This window comes from Schistocerca piceifrons, chromosome 8 (genome assembly GCF_021461385.2).
Source record: "Schistocerca piceifrons isolate TAMUIC-IGC-003096 chromosome 8, iqSchPice1.1, whole genome shotgun sequence".
NCBI lineage: Eukaryota > Metazoa > Arthropoda > Insecta > Orthoptera > Acrididae > Schistocerca > Schistocerca piceifrons.
In genome coordinates this window covers 409,225,919-409,247,886 of record NC_060145.1, presented here as the reverse complement: position 1 = coordinate 409,247,886, position 21,968 = coordinate 409,225,919, and the positions used below count along the sequence as shown (strand labels likewise).

At 43.5% G+C, this 21,968-nt stretch overlaps 1 protein-coding gene across 1 annotated transcript in view; it reads right to left on the bottom strand.

The window, feature by feature from the left end:
• LOC124712392 (low choriolytic enzyme-like) overlaps positions 1-21,968 on the bottom strand; it is a 93,588-nt gene that overhangs the window by 8,281 nt on the left and 63,339 nt on the right. The window contains exon 5 of the mRNA XM_047242688.1: positions 6,644-6,777. Within this exon, the coding sequence (XP_047098644.1) occupies positions 6,644-6,777 (134 nt within the window). The remainder of the gene's footprint in view (positions 1-6,643; positions 6,778-21,968) is intronic.

The following is a 21,968-nucleotide window of genomic DNA, read 5'->3' as shown; positions in this document are numbered from 1 at the left end:
TGAATTCGGCCCTGACCTCATTTTTATAAATGACAGTGCATCAAACTACACAGGTAGAGGAGCTCTAGGAACAACAGGATATTCATTGAATGGAGTGACCTGCCCATTCCGCCTACTTAAATCCCATCGAGCACGTTTGGGATGCGTCGACGAGACGTATTGCAGCAAGTCCAAATACACAACCATCCAGCTCTTGTCAATCGTAGTGGCGAACAAACGTAAACGATCCTTGCCAACTTTATAGTCGCTATGGGAGCACTTACTAGAACACGCATTGCCGCCTGTAGTTATCGCATATCCTACTAAGAACCATGTTCCGCCTTTTGTGATTGAGCCGTGCGCAGCTCGTGTTCCTGCCGTTATTGCTTGACATCTTGTCTTGGCGGTACTTCCGTCTCGTTTCTTATTCGATTTAATGGCGCCACTAAGTTGCTGGCTTGCTTGCCCGTGAGTGGTAGCAGCAGCGCTTATCGATAGCGAGTACTGTGGTACTATCTTTGGAGCGACCGCTAGTATTTCCGGGTCGTCGTGTGTCGGGAGTTCAGTGGGTATGGAGCAGCAGTGAGGTCCGGACAGCCATGACTCGCCCCACCGTTGCCGGCACACATGACTTCAGTGGGGACGACCTAGGTTGGTCGTTCGGTCGCTCGTCTCATCGGACGACGTGTATTTAGTCGCCGACCGCTTCCGGGTTCTCTGTGTGTTCAAATTGTTCAAATGGCTCTGAGCACTATGGGACTTAACTTCTGAGGTCATCAGTTCCCTAGAACTTAGAACTACTTAAACCTAACTAACCTAAGGACATCACACACATCCATGCCCGAGGCAGGATTAGAACCTGCGACCGTAGCGGTCGCGCGGTTCCAGACTGTAGTGCCTAGAACCGCTCGGTCACTCCGGCCGGCTCTCTGTGTGTGTCGACTTATGATCCCTCCTAGTTGTTTCACAGTGACTAGTTTTAGTAGTATTCGAGTTGTTTGTGGCAGTGTTTTCGCGGAACCGTGTGTAGCTTGTGTGGTTTTGACTGAGCAGCTATTTTAATGCTGTCTGCGTGCTGCATGTAGTAAGTCGGTTAGGACGTAGCAGCGAGGAAGTCTCCGCGGCGCGCATAGCGATTTGATTCACAGGTCCAGTTATATGGTCCCTTCCGTGTATAGCGATTTTACCACTATGACGTGTGGGGCCTGAAGATGGCATCAATGTAATGCTGAAACTGGTTGCACATAAGAAGTTCATAAAATAAATGTCTACAATACATACGGCTGTTGGTAAATTATTGTATCAAGAAATACATGTCAGCCGTTGTCCCACAGTCCATAGTGGATCAGCAAAGCTCTAGTTTTTGGTGTGGTTTTGGACCTTCAGGCCAGAAAGCATCTCAAGTTTTCTTTAACTAGGCCTAATTGTGATCTTTTAAAGCAATGTGTAAATAAGTGGTTCTTAGAAAAACAAAGTAGTGTGTTTGATTGTGCAACTCACAGTAACATCATAAATAGCGATGACGTCAGTGTGAGTGCTGTCTCTTTGCGTATTACTTTACTTACAGGGTGTTTCAAAAATGACCGGTATATTTGAAACGGTAATAAAAACTAAACGAGCAGCGATAGAAATACACCGTTTGTTGCAATATGCTTGGGACAACAGTACATTTTTAGGCGGACAAACTTTCCAAATTACAGTAGTTACAATTTTCAACAACAGATGGCGCTGCAAGTGATGCGAAAGATATAGAAGACAACGCAGTCTGTGGGTGCGCCAATCTGTACGTCGTCTTTCTGCTGTAAGCGTGTGCTGTTCACAACGTGCAAGTGTGCTGTAGACAACATGGTTTATTCCTTAGAACAGAGGATTTTTCTGGTGTTGGAATTCCACCGCCTAGAACACAGTGTTGTTGCAACAAGACGAAGTTTTCAACGGAGGTTTAATGTAACCAAAGGACCGAAAAGCGATACAATAAAGGATCTGATTGAAAAATTTCAACGGACTGGGAACGTGACGGATGAACGTGCTGGAAAGGTAGGGCGACCGCGTACGGCAACCACAGAGGGCAACGTGCAGCTAGTGCAGCAGGTGATCCAACAGCGGCCTCGGGTTTCCGTTCCCCGTGTAGCAGCTGCGGTCCAAATGACGCCAACGCCCACGTATCGTCTCATGCGCCAGAGTTTACACCTCTATCCATACAAAATTCAAACGCGGCAACCCCTCAGCGCCGCTACCATTGCTGCACGAGAGACATTCGCTAACGATATAGTGCACAGGATTGATGACGGCGATATGCATGTGGGCAGCATTTGGTTTACTGACGAAGCTTATTTTTACCTGGGCGGCTTCGTCAATAAACAGAACTGGCGCATATGGGGAACCGAAAAGCCCCATGTTGCAGTCCCATCGTCCCTGTATCCTCAAAAAGTACTGGTCTGGGCCGCCATTTCTTCCAAAGGAATCATTGGCCAATTTTTCAGATCCGAAACGATTACTGCATCACGCTATCTGGACATTCTTCGTGAATTTGTGGCGGTACAAACTGCCTTAGACGACACTGCGAACACCTCGTGGTTTATGCAAGATGGTGCCCGGCGACATCGCACGGCCGACGTCTTTAATTTCCTGAATGAATATTTCGATGATCGTGTGATTGCTTTGGGCTATCCGAAACATACAGGAGGCGGCGTGGATTGGCCTCCCTATTCGCCAGACATGAACCCCTGTGACTTCTTTCTGTGGGGACACTTGAAAGACCAGTGCTCGTTTTTCTCGCGTGCCGTTCGAGAGTGGAACGGTAGAGGGACCGCTTGAAGGTGGCTGATTGAACCCTCTGCCAGGCACTTTATTGTGAATAGCAATCACGTAGGTGTAGATGTAGGGCTTGTCGGATGGTAACGTGCTGACGTCATTAGTACACATCGGAAGGAGATGAACGATGGTGTGACCGCTAGTGGATAACAAGGCATCGAATGACTACGCCCCCTCCTGAAAATTGGGTTAGCTGCTTTGTAAAGATAATGCGTGACAAAAGGTGATGTAAGCGAGATAGAACTACGGAAGTGGAGGAGGCTGAAGGGATTCGGAATGCACTTATCGCGGGACTTTTCTGGTAACCGAACTCCATGACATTGTATTCTATTGTGTTATTCTCATGACACCGTCACTCTTACTGTAATCAAAACTAGGATCATTATATGCCATCCTCCATAATAATGCCTGTTCAACATAGGCTTCGAAGGCCATAAACAAGTGTAAGTATTGTGGATAACTTGAATCTCGGTATAGCTAATGTAGTGGACTACAAAATTACAAGACGAAAGTAACTTCCGCATGTGTCACTGCCACGTAACATAGCTCGGTGACACTTTGACCATATGTAGAAAGAATTACTGCAGTAAAGTAAAGAAATTCGCAGTGGCACGAGCTGAAACGACGATTTTATTCGAAGACAATAATTACACTGAAGTCACCACGATTTATTATGTGTCCTGGGTGGTATCAGATATCGATACCACCCAAGGGTTTCTTTAAGTTGGCAATGGAATTTCAAGTTTCCGTCTGATACCGTTATTTTCATGCTGGATCGGGCAGATCCAATGGTGCGCGCCAGCTGGGCGTCGCTTACATTGGCTCTGGACTACGAACGCCTTCTGCCGCCGCAATATAGGACGGCCGACGGTAGCCAGACTCTCTACTTGCACTTGGAGTCTCTTGGCTGCGATCGTTCATGCTAGTACAGCGAGTCCCTATGTCGTTGGCACCATCGCAAAGGGTCCGCCGATGGGCGTGTCGTCGTTCAAAGAGACTATCCCCACGCAGTCACTGTGGAATTGCGTGCCCCGCAGTTCTGTTAAATGTGGTTGCAACACCGGTTTCCCGATGATTCTTCCCTGTCTGATGTCATCCAAATGTTGTGTTTTGCCAGGTTGTAATGAAACCACTACAGTGCCCCATAACTACTCGCTGATTTATATGCACTGTATTTTGCCATTTCTAAAGTTGCGGAGCCACCCACATATGGTACCATAGTCACACTGACCTCACGCCATGCCAAGTCCAGCTTCCTGTGCATGACTGGAAGACCAGACAACATGCTCATGCGCTTTCATTCATTTCCGCCGAGTGGTTAATAATTTATGTTACTTTACCGAGTTCGTCCATAAGTTTTGCAGAGCAGTGTATCTTCCCCAATATGCAAAGGTTTTGCACAAAAATATACTACAAAGATAATCGTCTCTGAACTTTTCAGGGGTATGATGAATACCATTTAACATTTTGGCTCCCAGATCCGCGGTTATGGACCTTGCTGAACAAGTCTAGGTGTCAGCTGGTAGGCTATTAGGATCAAAAGCCCCTTTGATATACAGAAATTATTAGACTGGTGGGCAGTTGTCTGATGGGATGTACTATTGATACATACCAAAGACTTGCGTATCGCTTGTCAGGAACTATGATACCTAAAATGACAGTACAGTATTAGTCTGGACCGTCGTAATGTCCTGACTGCTCTACGTAGCTACAAATCATAAATTAGGTACATCTCATTCTGGAACTTCTCAAGTTGTCTAACGTAGACATAATACCAGTCAACTTACAGGGGACAATTATTGAACTATATGAAAAAGAAACATAAATTAGTTACAAACTACGGCGTGCACACACTTAATTCGACATGTTAACGTCCCTACAGATTTTCAGATTTAAGTTACGACGTGTTCGATATGCCTGCCATCATTGGCGCTGATGTGGCGCAGACGAATAGCGAAATTCTGCATGACCCGCTGAAGTGTCGGAACATCGATGCTGTCGACGACCTCCTGAATGGTTGTTTCAGCTCAGTAATAGTTTTGAGGTTATCGCTGTACCCCTTGTCTTTATTATTATTTTTTTTTTTTTTTTTTGGTCATCAGTCTACTGACTGGCTTGATGCGGCCCGCCACGAATTCCTTTCCTGTGCTAACCTCTTCATCTCAGAGTAGCGCTTGCAACCTACGTCCTCAATTATTTGCTTGACGTATTCCAATCTCTGTCTTCCTCTACAGTTTTTGCCCTCTACAAGCTCCCTCTAGTACCATGGAAGTCATTCCCTCCTTATCAGTGTTTTCCACATATTCCTTTCCTCTCCGATTCTGCGTAGAACCTCCTCATTCCTTACCTTATCAGTCCGCCTAATTTTCAACATTCGTCTATAGCACCACATCTCAAATGCTTCGATTCTCTTCTGTTCCGGTTTTCCCACAGTCCATGTTTCACTACCATACAATGCTGTACTCCAGACGTACATCCTCAGAAATTTCTTCCTCAAATTAATGCCGTTATTTGATATTAGTAGACTTCTCTTGGCCAGAAATGCCTTTTTTGCCATAGCGAGTCTGCTTTTGATGTCCTCCTTGCTCCGTCCGTCATTGGTTATTTTACTGCCTATGTAGCAGAATTCCTTAACTTCATTGACTTCGTGACCATCAATCCTGATGTTAAGTTTCTCGCTGTTCTCATTTCTACTACTTCTCATTACCTTCGTCTTTCTCCGATTTACTCTCAAACCATACTGTGTACTCATGAGACTGTTCATTCCGTTCAGCAGATCATTTAATTCTTCTTCACTTTCACTCAGGATAGCAATGTCATCAGCGAATCGTATCATTGATATCCTTTCACCTTGTATTTTAATTCCACTCCTGAACCTTTCTTTTATTTCCATCATTGCTTCCTCGATGTACAGATTGAAGAGTAGGGGCGAAAGGCTACAGCCTTGTCTTACACCCTTCTTGATACGAGCACTTCGTTCTTGATCGTCCACTCTTATTATTCCCTCTTGGTTGTCGAAATCAGGGTCATTTTGGATGGAAATGGAAATGAAATCCCACGTTTGTTGACAGAGCGTAGGGGAACGATGCGGGAGACCCGCACCGTCGTACTAGGCAAGGTCCTAATGGAGGCGGTTTGCCATTGCCTTCCTCCGACCGTAATGGGATTGAATGATGATAATGAAGACGACACAACACCCAGTCATCTCAGGGCAGATGAAAATCCCTGACCCCGCCGAGAATCGAACCCGGGACCCCGTTCCCGGGCAGCGAGAATGTTACCGCGCGACCACGAGTGGCAGATTCATTTTGGATAATGGAGATTAAATCATCTTCCAAAACCTTCACGTATCGTTCGGTAGTCACTGTGCCATCAAGGTTTATAGCACCAATTATTCCTTGCCTGGACACTGCACACCGCAAAGTCAGCTGTTGAGGGTGAAGAGACTTCTCGATCGCGAAATGCGGGTTCTCAGTCCCCCAAATACACCGGTTTTGCTTATTGACGAACGCATCCAAATGAAAGTGGCCGCCAACAACAAGGCGCGTGGGCATGCTCATACTAATTCCCATCGTGCTCCGCGCCCAACGTCCTAATGGAAACCGTTCAGAAGTCATGACGATTTTATTTCATATAGTTCAATAATTACCACTTTGTAAAAGAGCCAAGTGAAGAAAAAATACCTGTCAAGTCAAATCGCTCTCATTTTGAAAGGTGCAAAGCTGTTGTAACATCTATGGTATGGATAATGCAAAAATCTCTTTCTTTCGAAAACAATAAAAAAATACCTGTCAGCACACGTGAAAGTTATAGAGGCCCGTATTGGAGGCACAATTAATTTTCAACTTACTGCTGGCACGATCGTGGGCTGTCCGTTGATGGAGAAGGCATTCGCAGAATAGTGCATGACACTATTGTAGTCGTACTTCACTCCATAAGCGAAGGTTTCCTCTTTCGTCGACTTCTTGAAGTTCAGCTCGCGACCTGAAAAAAAAAGTGCGTTAATTAATCGAAGTTCCTCATGTGAAAAAGGTGTTTTATGTAAAGCAATATATACAATAATACAACGTAGAGAAACAGCTGCGAGGAGTAATTTATGGCACTACTACAGGCTGGTCATGTGTGAAAGAAGACGCTTACTAAGCACTTTCTCACTGTACTGACTTCCGTCGTTTTTCCAGGGAGGGGGCACAGGCGCAGGGATACTGGAAAATTACAAAAGTACAATTTAGAAAAATAGTTTCCAGCGGTGGACAGCCTTTCACTTTGAATTCTGTGGACGAGTCCTTAGCGAACCCAGCCCTCCATCTTAAATTTTATTGATGCGGAAAGTAAGGAATTTACTGTATTTATTAATCTTTTCACTGCTCCGGCCTTATATACGGAGTGGACCATTTTAATTCATAATGAGGAATAACTCGGTATAAAAATGAGATACAGCAAAATGTTCTAGGTAAAAGCTGTAGGGGGCAAAGAGGATCACCCATTGCTACCAATGGCCGTGACCTCGAACGTGATTTTCAACATGATTTGGAGATTATTTTTTAAAATGGTAACCCTAATATTTTATATTGGAACAAATAAGCCCTCGGTCACAAATATTAAGTCAAAACTGACCTGGTGTCGACGCAACTATGAGCGTCGTCTTCAGAATTAGACTAACTGTTCTAAAACATATTAGGTATATGGTACATTAATAAAATTAAAGTTTGTACTGACTGGAAAAGATGCAGTACTTAACAAGTCACATATTAAAAGAGATCTAAGCCGGAAAGGCGACGTCATGAACAGTTGTGAGATGGCGAGCCGCTAAGAGCTGCTCGTACTGTGAACAAGGGTTGCAACGAGACTGAGGTGCCCAATTTAGAAAGTGTGGGCAAGTAAACATGGTGTTGCTACGAGCGCGATCTAGTAGCCGCAGAAACAACTAGGCTACTGTACATTCAACATTAGACACATGAAATTGTGATGCAGCTGATTCAGGCATAACGTAAGCATTAATATTTTATTTGAGATTTGAAAAGAGCAGCATTTTTTCCTTGCACAATGATACATTTTCAAAGTCGTAGCAAGGTTCAATGAAGGTCAAGTAAGCAAATATGTTCTCAGGTCTAATGGAGTTAACTCGGAACAAAGGAGGGATAGAACAAAATACAATGTTAGATACAAATTGGAAGAGGCATAAGGCGTGACGTGTTATTACCAATAACCATGATTTTAAAGATAATTATCGTAGATCATTTGAATGTCGAGCTTTATTTCATTGAAACCCTCATTTGTGACGCAGGAAAGAGTGAAGAGAGATTTGAACTTTAAGTTTTAATTAACGTGTTTATTATCAAAAATAAATACATCACAAAGTATAGCGTCATAAATAAATCGTAGATCATTGAGAACATCCTGCTGGAGGGACATCAGCAACTGAGCACTGTACTAGAGGTTGAAAATACCACTTCAGTAGTGAAGTTTTTTTTATTTTTCACAAGTTAAAACGCTACCGATTTCGGGCTCTTAAACGCCCATCATTAACTGTTTTAACTTTGCGCCACGACGCCGAGTGCGACGGTGGGCGAGTACAGCAGCGGTGTACCATCCGCGAGCGCAGGGCTCGTCCATGGCGGCGCTCACGGTCATAGAACAAAGTCGTCAACACCTGAAGATGGGCATGTAAGAGACCGAAATCAGTCGCATTTTAACAACTGATAAATAAAAAAACTCCACAACTGAAGCGGTATTTTCAACCTCTGGTAGATCATTCATTTTCAAGTCGTATGAGTCCTCTCGTCTCTCGTTCCTTGGGATGCCCCTTCCATTGTATTATTATGAGTTAATCCCTATTAGATCTCAAAACACATTTACTTGTTTGACCTTCATTGAACCTTGCCATGACGTTGAATAATGTATCATTTTATACAAAAAATTTGTCGCTCTTATCAGATCTTAAATCAAATATTAAGGTCCTCAGTAAAAAAAAGAAACTACTTCAGCCTCCAGATCGCCTTGAAAATCACGTTCAAGTTTACAGCCGTAAATAGCAGTGCGTAATCCCCTTTTCCATCTACAATTTTTATGCAAAACACTTCGATGTATCTCACCTCTACCCCCAGTTATTCCCCATTATGGATTAAAATGGACCACCCTGTATATGTCAACCGTTTCAGTACTTCTTGCGTATACACACAAACAGAGGTTTCCTGCTACAAGGTTATAGGTATCTATAATGTATTAACGTCTGCTATGCGACCAGCAAGTTGGAGATCACTTTTGCACTAGTTTGCGAGCTGATTGGAATTCAGGGAATTATCCGAACGACTTATTGAATGCTGAATTCTCTTTAAAGTTCATTCATATCGTAACATTACCCAATTTGGGAGCTACGCTCTGTCATCGAATAACATGGGATAATATTATCGTCGGTTTACAGACGAACTGCTGAGACTTCTGAATCAAAGGACTTCTTCACGCCCAACCCAGATGGCTATGGCTGAACAGATAGTGATTCCGATAAGCCTGTGACTTAATATGTCACCACAAATATTCAAAATATTAGTAATCAGCAAACTGAAGTTATCATCGCTCCTTCATCCGATTCCGAAGACCAGCCTGAGAATCTGCTAAAAGACACAAAAAATATGATTTGGACCCAAAGTTATAACATTGATTCCGGCTGCAAATTCGTGGATTTAGATATTCATCTGCTGTGTATGACTGCTTCCAAGCTTTTTTCTACCAAAGAAATTGCAAATTACATAGCTGAACAATGTAATTTATATTTTCGAGCACCTTTGCAACGATACCAGTGGAAAATCAAGATTGCGGCCTTGGAAAAACTCAAACACTGATGAAATTTATTGTTTCTGGCCGCAAATTTACTGATGACTCAAGTGAGAAAAAGTGAAATAAAGATTTACTAGAGCAACGATCCGTTTCTATCTACTCCAGTGTTTGCGCAAATCGAGCCAAGAGATAGGTGCCATCTGTTAACAAGAACGTTACATTTTATTGATAACAATGAGAACGCTGGAGATGATAAAATCTGAAAAATAAAGCGAATTTGTCAATTGACTTTAGTTCGCTATGAAAACTGTGTCCTCTTATAACAGTACATTCCTCCCAAACGCCTTAGATTTGGCGTAAAGATTTTTGAGTTGTGTGACAGTGAAGCGGGGTATATTCTTGACTTCATTATTTACGTGGGTGCACTAACGGACGTAAAAAAAGACTGATTTTGGCGTAAATACTGAAATTCCTGGAAGCATTTTTCTCACTTCACTAGAACGCTACCTTGTTAAATGTAGCTGTATGTTGACAATTCGTACACTAGCCCGATGTAATTTTCTTATCGTCCTGACAGAGGGACTAATGCTTGTGGAACTGTATGGAGAAACCGTAAAGACGTGCCTGCTAGATCAAAGGAACTTAAAACAGGTGATATCGAGTTTATGTCAACAGGTAAACTTCTTCCTCTCAAGTGGCAGGACAAAAGTGACGTGAGGATAATTTAAACTCTTCATTAAAAAGCGAAATTATAGCGAATGACAAAATTGACAGAGGCACAGTTGAAGCGAAAAGAAAACCGACTTGCATCATAAGCTACACTGAAGATATGGGGGCCATCGACAGAAGCGAAACGATGCTAAGTTCAGTAGAATGTGTACGAAAAACTATAAAATGGTATAAAAAAGTTGGTAGTTGTCTCTTCTGAACGTGCATGCGTTGTATAAAAGTCAAAAGAGAATAAATATTTCAGTATCTGCATTTTAACAGCTCATCAAGAAGATCTTAGAATTACCACCGACTGCAAAGATACGGCCTTCGTGGAAAGAGATCGGCTGGTGGTGATAAACCATTACGGCTATAAAAGTAATATACCCTTATGTTTGAATTTTTGTTTCGAAAGATGCCGTATTTTGGAGTTTTACCAGTGTAATAACTTATGTAATTCTTTCCTGAATAAATTATTTTTTTGAAAAAATAAATATTTCTTTCCAAAGACTGGAAAAATGAGAAAAATTAACATGATAATACTGCATTCTGTGTTTTAATTTAATCTTAATAATAACGATATGCTGCTACATTCGTGTGTATTAAACGCAACACTTGAAAATTAAGCGAACATGCCAGGCAGCCGCTCAGACTAAATGTGCAGAGAAAGGGTTGAAGTAACATTAAGAGTTTGTCTCCATGTCAGTCATTCGTACAGAATGGTATCGTTACACATATCAAAAAAAGTTTTGCATCACCCCGGTTCCGAGAACTCCTGAAGATAGACTTTGACCGTGGATATTGTATCACAAACACAGTCCCTTTGACTGTTCATAGATGTCACAAAACCCGCCCAAAGATGTAAACAACCAAGCATGAGCAGCGCCTATTCGATGGAGGGGTCCGACAGCCGATCAGTTCCAATCATTCCACCAGGAAGGAGGTACACGGCTCGTGTTGTCTGTAGTTCATCCATTCTTAGACGGTCAATACTGCGGTTCGATCGCGTCCGAACTGTTACTTTGTGCCAGGACGGGCTCTCAGCAATGGAATTGTCCAGGCGTCCCAGAGTGAACCAATGTTGTTCGGACATGGAGAAGATACAGAGACAGAAACTATCGAAGACATGCCTCGCTCAGGCCGCCCAAGGGCTACTACTGCAGTGGATGACCGCTACCTACGGATGAACCCTGACAGCAACGCCACCATGTTGAATAATGCTTTTCGTGCAGCCACAAGACGTCGTCTTACGACTGAAACTGTGCGCAATAGGCTGCATGATGAGCAACTTCACTCCCGACGTCCATGGCGAGGTCCATCTTTGCAATCACGGCACCATGCAGCGCGGTACAGATGGGCCCAACAACATGCCGAATGGACCGCTCAGGATTGGCGTCACGTTCTCTTCACCGATGAGTGTCGTCTATGCTTTCAACCAGACAATTGTCGGAGACGTGTTTAGAGACAATCCAGTCAGGCTGAACGCCTTGGACACACTGTCCAGCGAGTGCAGCAATGTGGAGGTTCCCTGATGTTTTGGTGTGGTAGTATGTGGAGCCGACGTACGCCGCTGGTGGTCATGGAAGGCGCCGTAACGGTTGTACGATACGTGAATGCCATCCTCCGACCGATAGTACAACCATATCGGCAGCATATTGGATATTGGCTAGGCATTCGTCTTCACGGACGACAATTCGCGCCCGCATTGTGCACATCTTGTGAATGACTTCCTTCAGGGTAATGACGTCGTTCGACTAGAGTGGTCAGCATGTTCTCCAGACATGAACCCCATCGCACATGCCTGGGATACATTGAAAAGGGCTGTTTATGGACGAAATGACCCACCAACCACTCTGAGGGATCTACGCAGAATCGCCGTTGAGGAGTGGGACATCCTGGACCAACAGTGCCTTGATGAACTTGTGGATAGTATACCACAACGAATACAGGCATGCATCAACGCAAGAGGACGTTCTACCGTATGTAAGAGGCACCGGTGTGTACAGCAGTCTGGACCACCACCTATGAAGGTGTCGCTGTATGGTGGTACAACATGCAATGTGTGGTTTTCACGAGCAATAAAAACGGCGTAAATGATGTTTATATTGATCTGAATTCCAATTTTCTGTACAGGTTCCGGAACTATTGGAACCGAGGTGACGCAAAACTTTTTTTCATGTGCATAGTTTCTCTCCCTGAAGTGTGGTTGTGTCAAAAACTTAATCAGAAAGAACTGACACCGTACGAATAACTGCTCTGACGGTAAGGTCAGGTGAGTTTAATAGGTTGAGGACGTGTGACTGTCCTTCAGGGATGCGGGACTGGCAGTTGGGTCAATGTCAATATAGTGTCACGCACCTCTCTGAACTGCCACTTGCTGCAACAATGCGTTATGTCCGAAAGTATATTGTCAATTAAATCTGACATTCTAATTTCTCTCAGAGCCGGCCGATGTATTTCGTCGTGTTCATCAACAACATAACTGTTAAATTCACAGTAAGAATTAATCTGACAACGAGAGGATATTAGAAATATTTCTACGCGGTGTATTTACGGTGGCCTGCCGTAGGCTGCTCACTCTTTATAGCTCTAGCTCCATTACAGAAGTATTCTTTGAGCTATTTTTGAAATTTAATTTAACTCACAAGTTTTGTAAGAGCAATAGGAAATTGAAAAGCTGATTATTACCTTGCGAGTGAGTTGAGGACGACTATCAACGAGTTTGAATTTACCAAAATAATTCAAACGAAGTCTAAAAGGTAAAACTGAGAATGGCCATTAGTACTTAGTGCACATAACAGCATATGTGAAAATAATGAAGTACCCTTCAATGAGAGTTGCCGTCCAGAATAACTTAGCAAACAGTTTGTTATTAATGCCTAGTAAAAGAAATGCGAATAAGAATTAAAGAAAAACAATTAAGGAGTAATACGTTGTATGGACATACACTCCTGGAAATGGAAAAAAGAACACATTGACACCGGTGTGTCAGACCCACCATACTTGCTCCGGACACTGCGAGAGGGCTGTACAAGCAATGATCACACGCACGGCACAGCGGACACACCAGGAACCGCGGTGTTGGCCGTCGAATGGCGCTAGCTGCGCAGCATTTGTGCACCGCCGCCGTCAGTGTCAGCCAGTTTGCCGTGGCATACGGAGCTCCATCGCAGTCTTTAACACTGGTAGCATGCCGCGACAGCGTGGACGTGAACCGTATGTGCAGTTGACGGACTTTGAGCGAGGGCGTATAGTGGGCATGCGGGAGGCCGGGTGGACGTACCGCCGAATTGCTCAACACGTGAGGCGTGAGGTCTCCACAGTACATCGATGTTGTCGCCAGTGGTCGGCGGAAGGTGCACGTGCCCGTCGACCGGACCGTAGCGACGCACGGATGCACGCCAAGACCGTAGGATCCTACGCAGTGCCGTAGGGGACCGCACCGCCACTTCCCAGCAAATTAGGGACACTGTTGCTCCTGGGGTATCGGCGAGGACCATTCGCAACCGTCTCCATGAAGCTGGGCTACGGTCCCGCACACCATTAGGCCGTCTTCCGCTCACGCCCCAACATCGTGCAGCCCGCCTCCAGTGGTGTCGCGACAGGCGTGAATGGAGGGACGAATGGAGACGTGTCGTCTTCAGCGATGAGAGTCGCTTCTGCCTTGGTGCCAATGATGGTCGTATGCGTGTTTGGCGCCGTGCAGGTGAGCGCCACAATCAGGACTGCATACGACCGAGGCACACAGGGCCAACACGCGGCATCATGGTGTGGGGAGCGATCTCCTACACTGGCTGTACACCACTGGTGATCGTCGAGGGGACACTGAATAGTGCACGGTACATCCAAACCGTCATCGAACCCATCGTTCTACCATTCCTAGACCGGCAAGGGAACTTGCTGTTCCAACAGGACAATGCACGTCCGCATGTATCCCGTGCCACCCAACGTGCTCTAGAAGGTGTAAGTCAACTACCCTGGCCAGCAAGATCTCCGGATCTGTCCCCCATTGAGCATGTTTGGGACTGGATGAAGCGTCGTCTCACGCGGTCTGCACGTCCAGCACGAACGCTGGTCCAACTGAGGCGCCAGGTGGAAATGGCATGGCAAGCCGTTCCACAGGACTACATCCAGCATCTCTACGATCGTCTCCATGGGAGAATAGCAGCCTGCATTGCTGCGAAAGGTGGATATACACTGTACTAGTGCCGACATTGTGCATGCTCTGTTGCTTGTGTCTATGTGCCTGTGGTTCTGTCAGTGTGATCATGTGATGTATCTGACCCCAGGAATGTGTCAATAAAGTTTCCCCTTCCTGGGACAATGAATTCACGGTGTTCTTATTTCAATTTCCAGGAGTGTAGTACACATCGGGTTACATGATGAAATATTGCCTAGTTTTAATTGCAAAAGCCACTTTTGAAACGCAAGATAAAGCAATTCATTCATTATTATTACTAATAACTGGACCAGCAGCACCATCTCTTAAGATAAATACAAAGTGAAGAAGTTATGATGCAATTGCTATGTACATGTTTACTTTAGGCTGTTATTGTTGCGATAGCAGTTTAACCAATAATAACTTGGTTAGGTATTACACATCCTGCAGTAGTAGCAAAAGATGGTACCACCGAGACATTAAGTTTTTCACGAGCTTCAGTCGGAATCGTCACAATGCAGCTTTATGGCTTATTTTGCACGCCTACTCTCTGTGTTTTTCTCTAATTTTCCGCCTCTACTGATCCTTCCACTGTCAAAGTAACTGTAGCAAACTACTGACAGTCCTCGAAACGTTCGCAGGGATATTAAGTTTCAAGGTCATTGACCCTCTATCCTTCTCTTGTATATTGCTGAAAGATTTGTGATGGGCAAAAATCGCAGACAGCAGAAGTAAACCACTTCTGCTAAGTTAAAACGGTAAACGAACGAAATTAGAGAAAATTGTTCGAAATTTCCATCTCAAGAGTCTTTAGATATGACCAGTTCTTGCGTCCAATATGCAAAAATATAACGTAATGTTGTTTGGTGACTTTGCCTATCGAGAGGAAAATCTACTTCAAGCGTCAGGCAAGGAGAGACCTGTGTCACTGTCACAGAATTGTCACTCGTTGAAAACTGCAGAATATAAAACAGGAGGAGTAAGCGAAGAGCAAGTTGAAACTTATTGGTACGTGATAGGGAAAGGGGGGGGGGGAAATCACTGTGAAAGAAGCGCCATCTAGCTGCCATTTTAACTTAGTGCAGTTAACCTCTTTTGAATTTCCTCCCATTTTTTCTCTTAAGAGAAGCACATTACATCTATCATCTGATCAACCTAAATTTTCCCGGTATTGATTTCAAATAAGCTAATAGGTTTATTCGAATTTGTCACCATTTTTTTTACTCGACATAACTGACGTATTTCCGGATATCCCGACAAAATTTATTCCCTTCCATTTCTATATACTATTAGTTGCATACATCCACCATTTTTATAGATCATTTTAAATTATCGCCTGTGATCTACTTCCTCCATCTTGGTATTTCCTACTAGAAATTGGCAATACTGCACATGGCGATGGGAATGGGTCCAATGATCTTGAAATCTAGCAACAAAATAATCTCAGATAACAACTCTTCCTATGAACAACTCTTGGATTGCTTAACGTCTCACTTCACAGATGACACGCTTACAGCTAATTCTTTAATTCCTCAGCTTACGCCGTAGTTAAAAAGACCCTTCCTGTAAGTTGTCATGTGAAGATCCCCAAGGAATGCTGCATGGGCGCACAGCGTATATCTTGAGAACCAACGATAGAAGTCGCAACCTATGTACACCACTCAACTACGTAAGCAGACATGACCGCAATTATAACTGAATACTTTCATCAAAAGAAAACAAACTCGAAGAATTTATAAAAATAATATTTTAATATTCTTATAACGGGTGATACATGTCTAACGAGGCATATTATGAAAAACCTATCTAAACAGCAGATTTCTGGGCCTTCCTAGAAGACTGTGGAGAAAAGAACAGGCAGATCAATCAAACATGCAAGTAGGATTATGATAGCAGTATTATAAAAAAAATGGTGGAACACAAAAGATACAAAATAACAATGCAAAAAGTTTAAAACACTTGCAAAGAAACAGACTAAAAGAGAAAGTAATGAGGTGGATTTAGAGTGAAACAGTACTCGAGGGAAAATATAGCCATTGAAGGCCAGCTGACAAGTTCAGCTGCTAGTAAAAGTGTGTGTGTAGTGGGCCACCAACTGTACTGATAGTGTAATCTCAGTACACAGACCGTTTATTTCAGCTGTACGTGCGGCAGCCCTCAAACTGCCATTCATTTAACTATCGCCACGAACCTAGATAGTACACCACAAGCCACTAAACAGCCAGGTGACGAATCCTCCCTATCCACAGGACATATTCTTTTTTTTTTTTGTATTTCTCCAGTCGTCATCACGATCAGTGACCACGATGCATTTGTATCAACAATGATTATCGAAAGTGCGAAGGGCAAGTAAAACAAGTAGAAGGACTTATACGGTCAGCAGACAAGATATGGAGGCATTAGTAGCATATCTCAGTGACCTACTTGAAACGTTTAAACCTGGAGTGGCACAAGTTAAATAGCTGAGCATGCACTTGACAGATGTGTACCCAGTGAGATGTTCGTGACGATATGGTTCCTCCATATATACAGACAGTGAACATATTGCAGAGGCAGTATTTCTTGAGTTGCAAAAAACATTTGACTCTCTACCACATACACGCGTATCATCGAAAGTATGACTGTGCGTTGTGTCAAGAGAAATTTGTGACTGGTTTAAGGATATCTTGGCGGGAAGGACGCAACAATTTTTCTTGGATGGAGAGTTATCTACAAATGTAGAAATAATTTCAGCCTTGCACCGTGGAAGTGGGTTGGGACCCTTGCTAGCCGTGCTCTAAATTAACGACAAATTGTAAGGATAGTATTATCAGTAACCTCAGATTTTTCACAGGCGCAATTTTATCGAATAAAGACGTGTATGGCGACCGTAGTTGTCGTGCAGTAAAGACTGTAGATGGCGTACAGTAGCGTCAAGTCACGAGGAAACCAACATAAGATGTCTTTTGACGAAAGTGTGAAAGTCCTCTGCTGTTGAATTGTATTAATTCGAATCCGCTAACGGTGCTTTTTCAATAAAGTAATGTGAAACTTAAGTGTGGCTGGTTGCTATTGAATACCATCAACAATCTTTTCACAGATGATGCGGCTGTCTGCAAAGAAATACTGTCTGACAATACCGCACAAATATCCAGACAGGTCTTGTGATAAGATTTGTAAATGTTGCATAGATTTTCAACTTAATGTTCAGAAATTTAAAATTGTGCCCTTCACTTCCTCTGACTGCTATGGCAACGAGTCACCATTGGCATTCGTCAATCATACACATACCTTTGTGTAACAACTTGTATCTTAGTCCAGAATGTTTGGTTCGTAAGAACTCAAGCTCCTTGTAAACAATAGCCAGTAGTTATCTGAAGACGGCCTAATAGGCCGAAAACTAGTTCATACAAATAAAAAATCAGCAGAAAAAATAAAACGCTTAAGTGTTATTCAACCCTCAATATGGAATTGTTCTACCAAGAAGCGACGGAAGAATCTATAAATAAAATTTTTAGGGACATGAAATGGAACAATCACATGGGTTCAGTCGTTGGTAAACCAGGTCGCGGACTAATTGGTAGAATACAACTGAAATGCAATCAAGCTACAAAAGAGATTACTTACAAAACACTTGTGCGATCTAGAATATTGCTCAAATTTGTGGGAACTGTACCAAATAGGACTAACAAAGGACACTAAATACATACATAGAACGGCCCCATGAATTGTCTCAGCTTCGTCTGATCCATGGGAGTGTGTCACAAAGATGCTGAAGAAACTGAACAGACGCACTCTCGAAGATAGATGCGAACTACCTCGAGGAAGCCTTCTCACAAAATTTCACGAACCAGCTATAGGTGATGAATCTAGGAATACACTCCAACCACCTACGCATCGCTCCCGTACGGATCGTGTGGACAAGATAAGAGTAATCAAAATGTGCGCAAAGCCATTTAAACAATCATGCTCCCCGCGCTCCATACTTGAATGTAATGGGTAGAAGCCGTAATAACTGCTACAATGGGAAATACCCTTTGCCACGTACTTCACAGAGGTTTACAGTATAGTTGATGTAGATCCATATGGTCACTATTGCTTGCCTTACTCGTTTACAAACCTTTTCACAATATAACTGTCCTCGTTTAGTTCCTGATATCCGTCACAGTATTTCCTCCATATGAAGTTTTCAGTAGTTGTTGTCAGTAATTCATTCCTAATATTCGCAGCTTTACAGACGTGCAATTCACAATTCCTCTGCTTTTATTTTAGTGTCCAACTTCCACTCCACTCTCAGAGTGAGATATAAAGAACAGGAAGTCACGTTCGATAAGTATAATTTCATTTGAACTGGAAGCAAGAGGAGTTTAACGTATCGTCGATGGCGACGTCATGGAAACAGAGCACACGTTCGGTTTGTACAAGCATGAGGGAGGAAATCTGATGTGTCCTTTTTAAACAAACTATTCAGACATTCCGCTCAAGCGAATTAGGGAAGTCACGGAAAATCTATCTCTGGATGGCCAGATTGGGATTTGAAACATTTGAAAGTGTTGTATGGAAGATAACCAAAGATGGCGTTTCATTGGCAGAACACTCAGAGAATGCAATAGCTCTGCCTACTCTACGTTTGTTCGTCCACTTTTGGAGTAGTGCTGCGCGAAATGCGATCCTTGCAAGGTAGGGTTAACGGAGTACATCGAGAAAATTCAAAGAAGTGCAAGACGTTTGGTATAATCAAGAAATAGGGGAAAGAGTGTCACGGACATGATACATTAAAGCAAAGGCGTTTTTCGTTGCGGTGGTATCTTCTTATGAAATTTAAATCACCAACTTTCTCCTCCGAATGCGAAAATACTTTGTTGACGCCGACCGACATAGGGAGAAACGAACATTATAATGAAATAAGGGAAATCAGAGCTCACATGGAAATATATAGGTGTTCTTTCTTTACACGTGCTGTTCGAGAAGGGTATAATAGAGAATTTGTGTGAAGGTGGTTTGATGACACTCTGCCAGGCATTTAAGTGTGATTTGCGGAGTAGCCATGTAGATGTAGATGTAGATGTGAATGAGAATCGATTGCACTAACCACTGCGCCATCTACCTATGTGCATTCACCACTTCGAAGTTGCCCTTACTTTCGACGAGGTAACTATGTAGTCTGAGGACGTTATCATTCGAATATCCTCCCTAGGCACTGAATTTCTTTCATTTCTTCCATTGCTTCTTTGTACAATTTCTAATTAAATTACTCCTCAGTTGAAAACGTGCCACCTGAAATGTCGTGAGACAAATTCCATTTTCTACGTGAGTCAGGCACAGAAAAAAGGCCACTCAACCGGTAGTGATTTTCGTACAACAGATAAGAAGTGTGACCTTGGTCCGAGGCTGCTTTGGGTACTGGTACCCTTATTACACTGACGTGAAAAAAGTCATGGTCTAGCGATTTGCACATGTGCAGACGGCGGCTGTACAGCGTACACAAAGGATAAAAAGGCAATGCATTGGCTGTCATTTGTACTCAGGTGATTCACTTGATAAGGTTATGGCCGCAGGAAGGGAGTTAACAGACTCTGAACGCCGAATGGTAGTATGAGCTGGACGCATGGGAATTCAGTATTCCGAGATCCACAGTGTCAAGAATGTGTCGATAATATCACATTTCAGACAACACCGTTGCCGAAGGCCTTCACTTAACGACCGAGAGCAGCGGCATTTGCGTAGTGTTATCAGTGCTAAAAGACAAGCAACACTGCGTGAAATAACCTCAGAAAATAATGTGAGACGTACTATGAATATATCCGTTAGGACAGTGCCGAGAAATTTGGAGTTATGAGATATGGCAGCAGACGACAGGAGCGAGTCTCTTTGCTAACAGCACAACATCGCCTGCAGCGCCTCTCCTCGTCTCGTGCTATATCGGATGGACCCTAATCCTTTGGAAAACGGGGGCCTGGTAAGATGAGCCCCGATTTCAGTTGGTAAGGACTGATGGTTGGGTTCAAGTGTGGCGCAGACCCCACGAAGCCATGGACCCAAGTTGTCAACGAGTCACTATGCAAGCTGGTGAAGCTGCTGGTGGTTCCACATGAGCTGATAGTAGTGTTAGAGTGTGCTGTAAACTCCTCGAAGCCATGGAGCCAAGTAGTCAACAAGGCACTCTGAAACTGGTGGTGGCTCCATAATAGTGTGGGCTGTGTTTACATGTAATAGATTGGGTTCTCTGTTCCTATTGAACCGATCACTGACCGGCATAAAGATGGTTATGTTCGGCCACCTGGAGACCATTTTCAGCCATTGATGGACTCCATGTTCCCAAACAATGTGCGATATGTCACAGTGGGCCTGAATTGTTCGCGATGGGTTTGGAGAGCATTCTGGACAATGCGACGAAATGATTTGACAACCCAGGCGCAATTATGGTCCGCTATAGCAGCATGGCTCATTATTTCTGCAGTAGGCTTCCCACGACTTGATGAGTACATGCCACGTCGAGTTGCTAGTACTAAGCATGACAAAATGAGGTCCGACATTAGGAGCTATCCCCTGGCGTTTGTCACCTCGGTGTAGCTGGACAAATTGAACTGACCGCCCTATGAGCGCTGCGCTAGCACAGTTGGACAGAGGGCTGCCCAATTTTCTTTTAAGGCTTTACTCTCCCAGGGAGGCTGGCTTCACTAAGCCTAGGAGTCTCCCTTACCCCTTGCTTATAACTGGAGGTGATTGGAGAAGGACATAGTAGGGATCGCTTAGAATAGCAAGGAACCGTTAAGCATTTGTGGGACACATTCCGTCTGGCTTATGATAGAAAGGGACTAATAATCTATGAGGGACACACTTCGTCTGGATCTTTCTCTTTCCTCTGACCGACTTGCGTTACCCTTCTGGAACATAAGCTACCGCCAGCATTGCACTGCGGATCCGGAGCATGCAAACCTCCTCGCCCGCACAAACAGTGCTAACATTTATTTAGATAATGCAGTCCGAAAATGAAATGAAATTTTAACGGGGAGAGTAAGAATTATAAAATTCACGCTTGAATTCCCTTTCAAATGCAGACGACGCCCCGCTGATGGCAGATAAAGAACGTGAAGGGAAACATATTTATTAAGTAAGATCCAAGAAAAGTGATTTCAGAAAATAGGAGAAAAAATATTTTTAAAGAAAAATAACCTGTACGTCTTAAATCGTGATTAATAATAGAATAGGTCAAACAATTTAGGTATTTCGATTGCGACGTCACGTATCAGTATGCCGGAAACGAAGATTTGGAAACATCTGTGGTACAACAATCATGTGTCCAAGTAATAAAACTAGGAAAGTAACAGATTAAAATTTTATAAGACAATGGCTTTCCCAATGCTTGTTTACAGACGTCAATCGTGGGTTGTAAATAAATACCAAGAAAGTCGCATAGAGGCAACAGAGATGAGATTTCTAAGAGCAGTAAACGGTTCCACATAAACCGAATACAAGAAAAAGAGAGAAACTGGAATGAACGTCTGAAAGAATGAATGTAGAAATATTATATGTCCAGATAGGAAGCTTT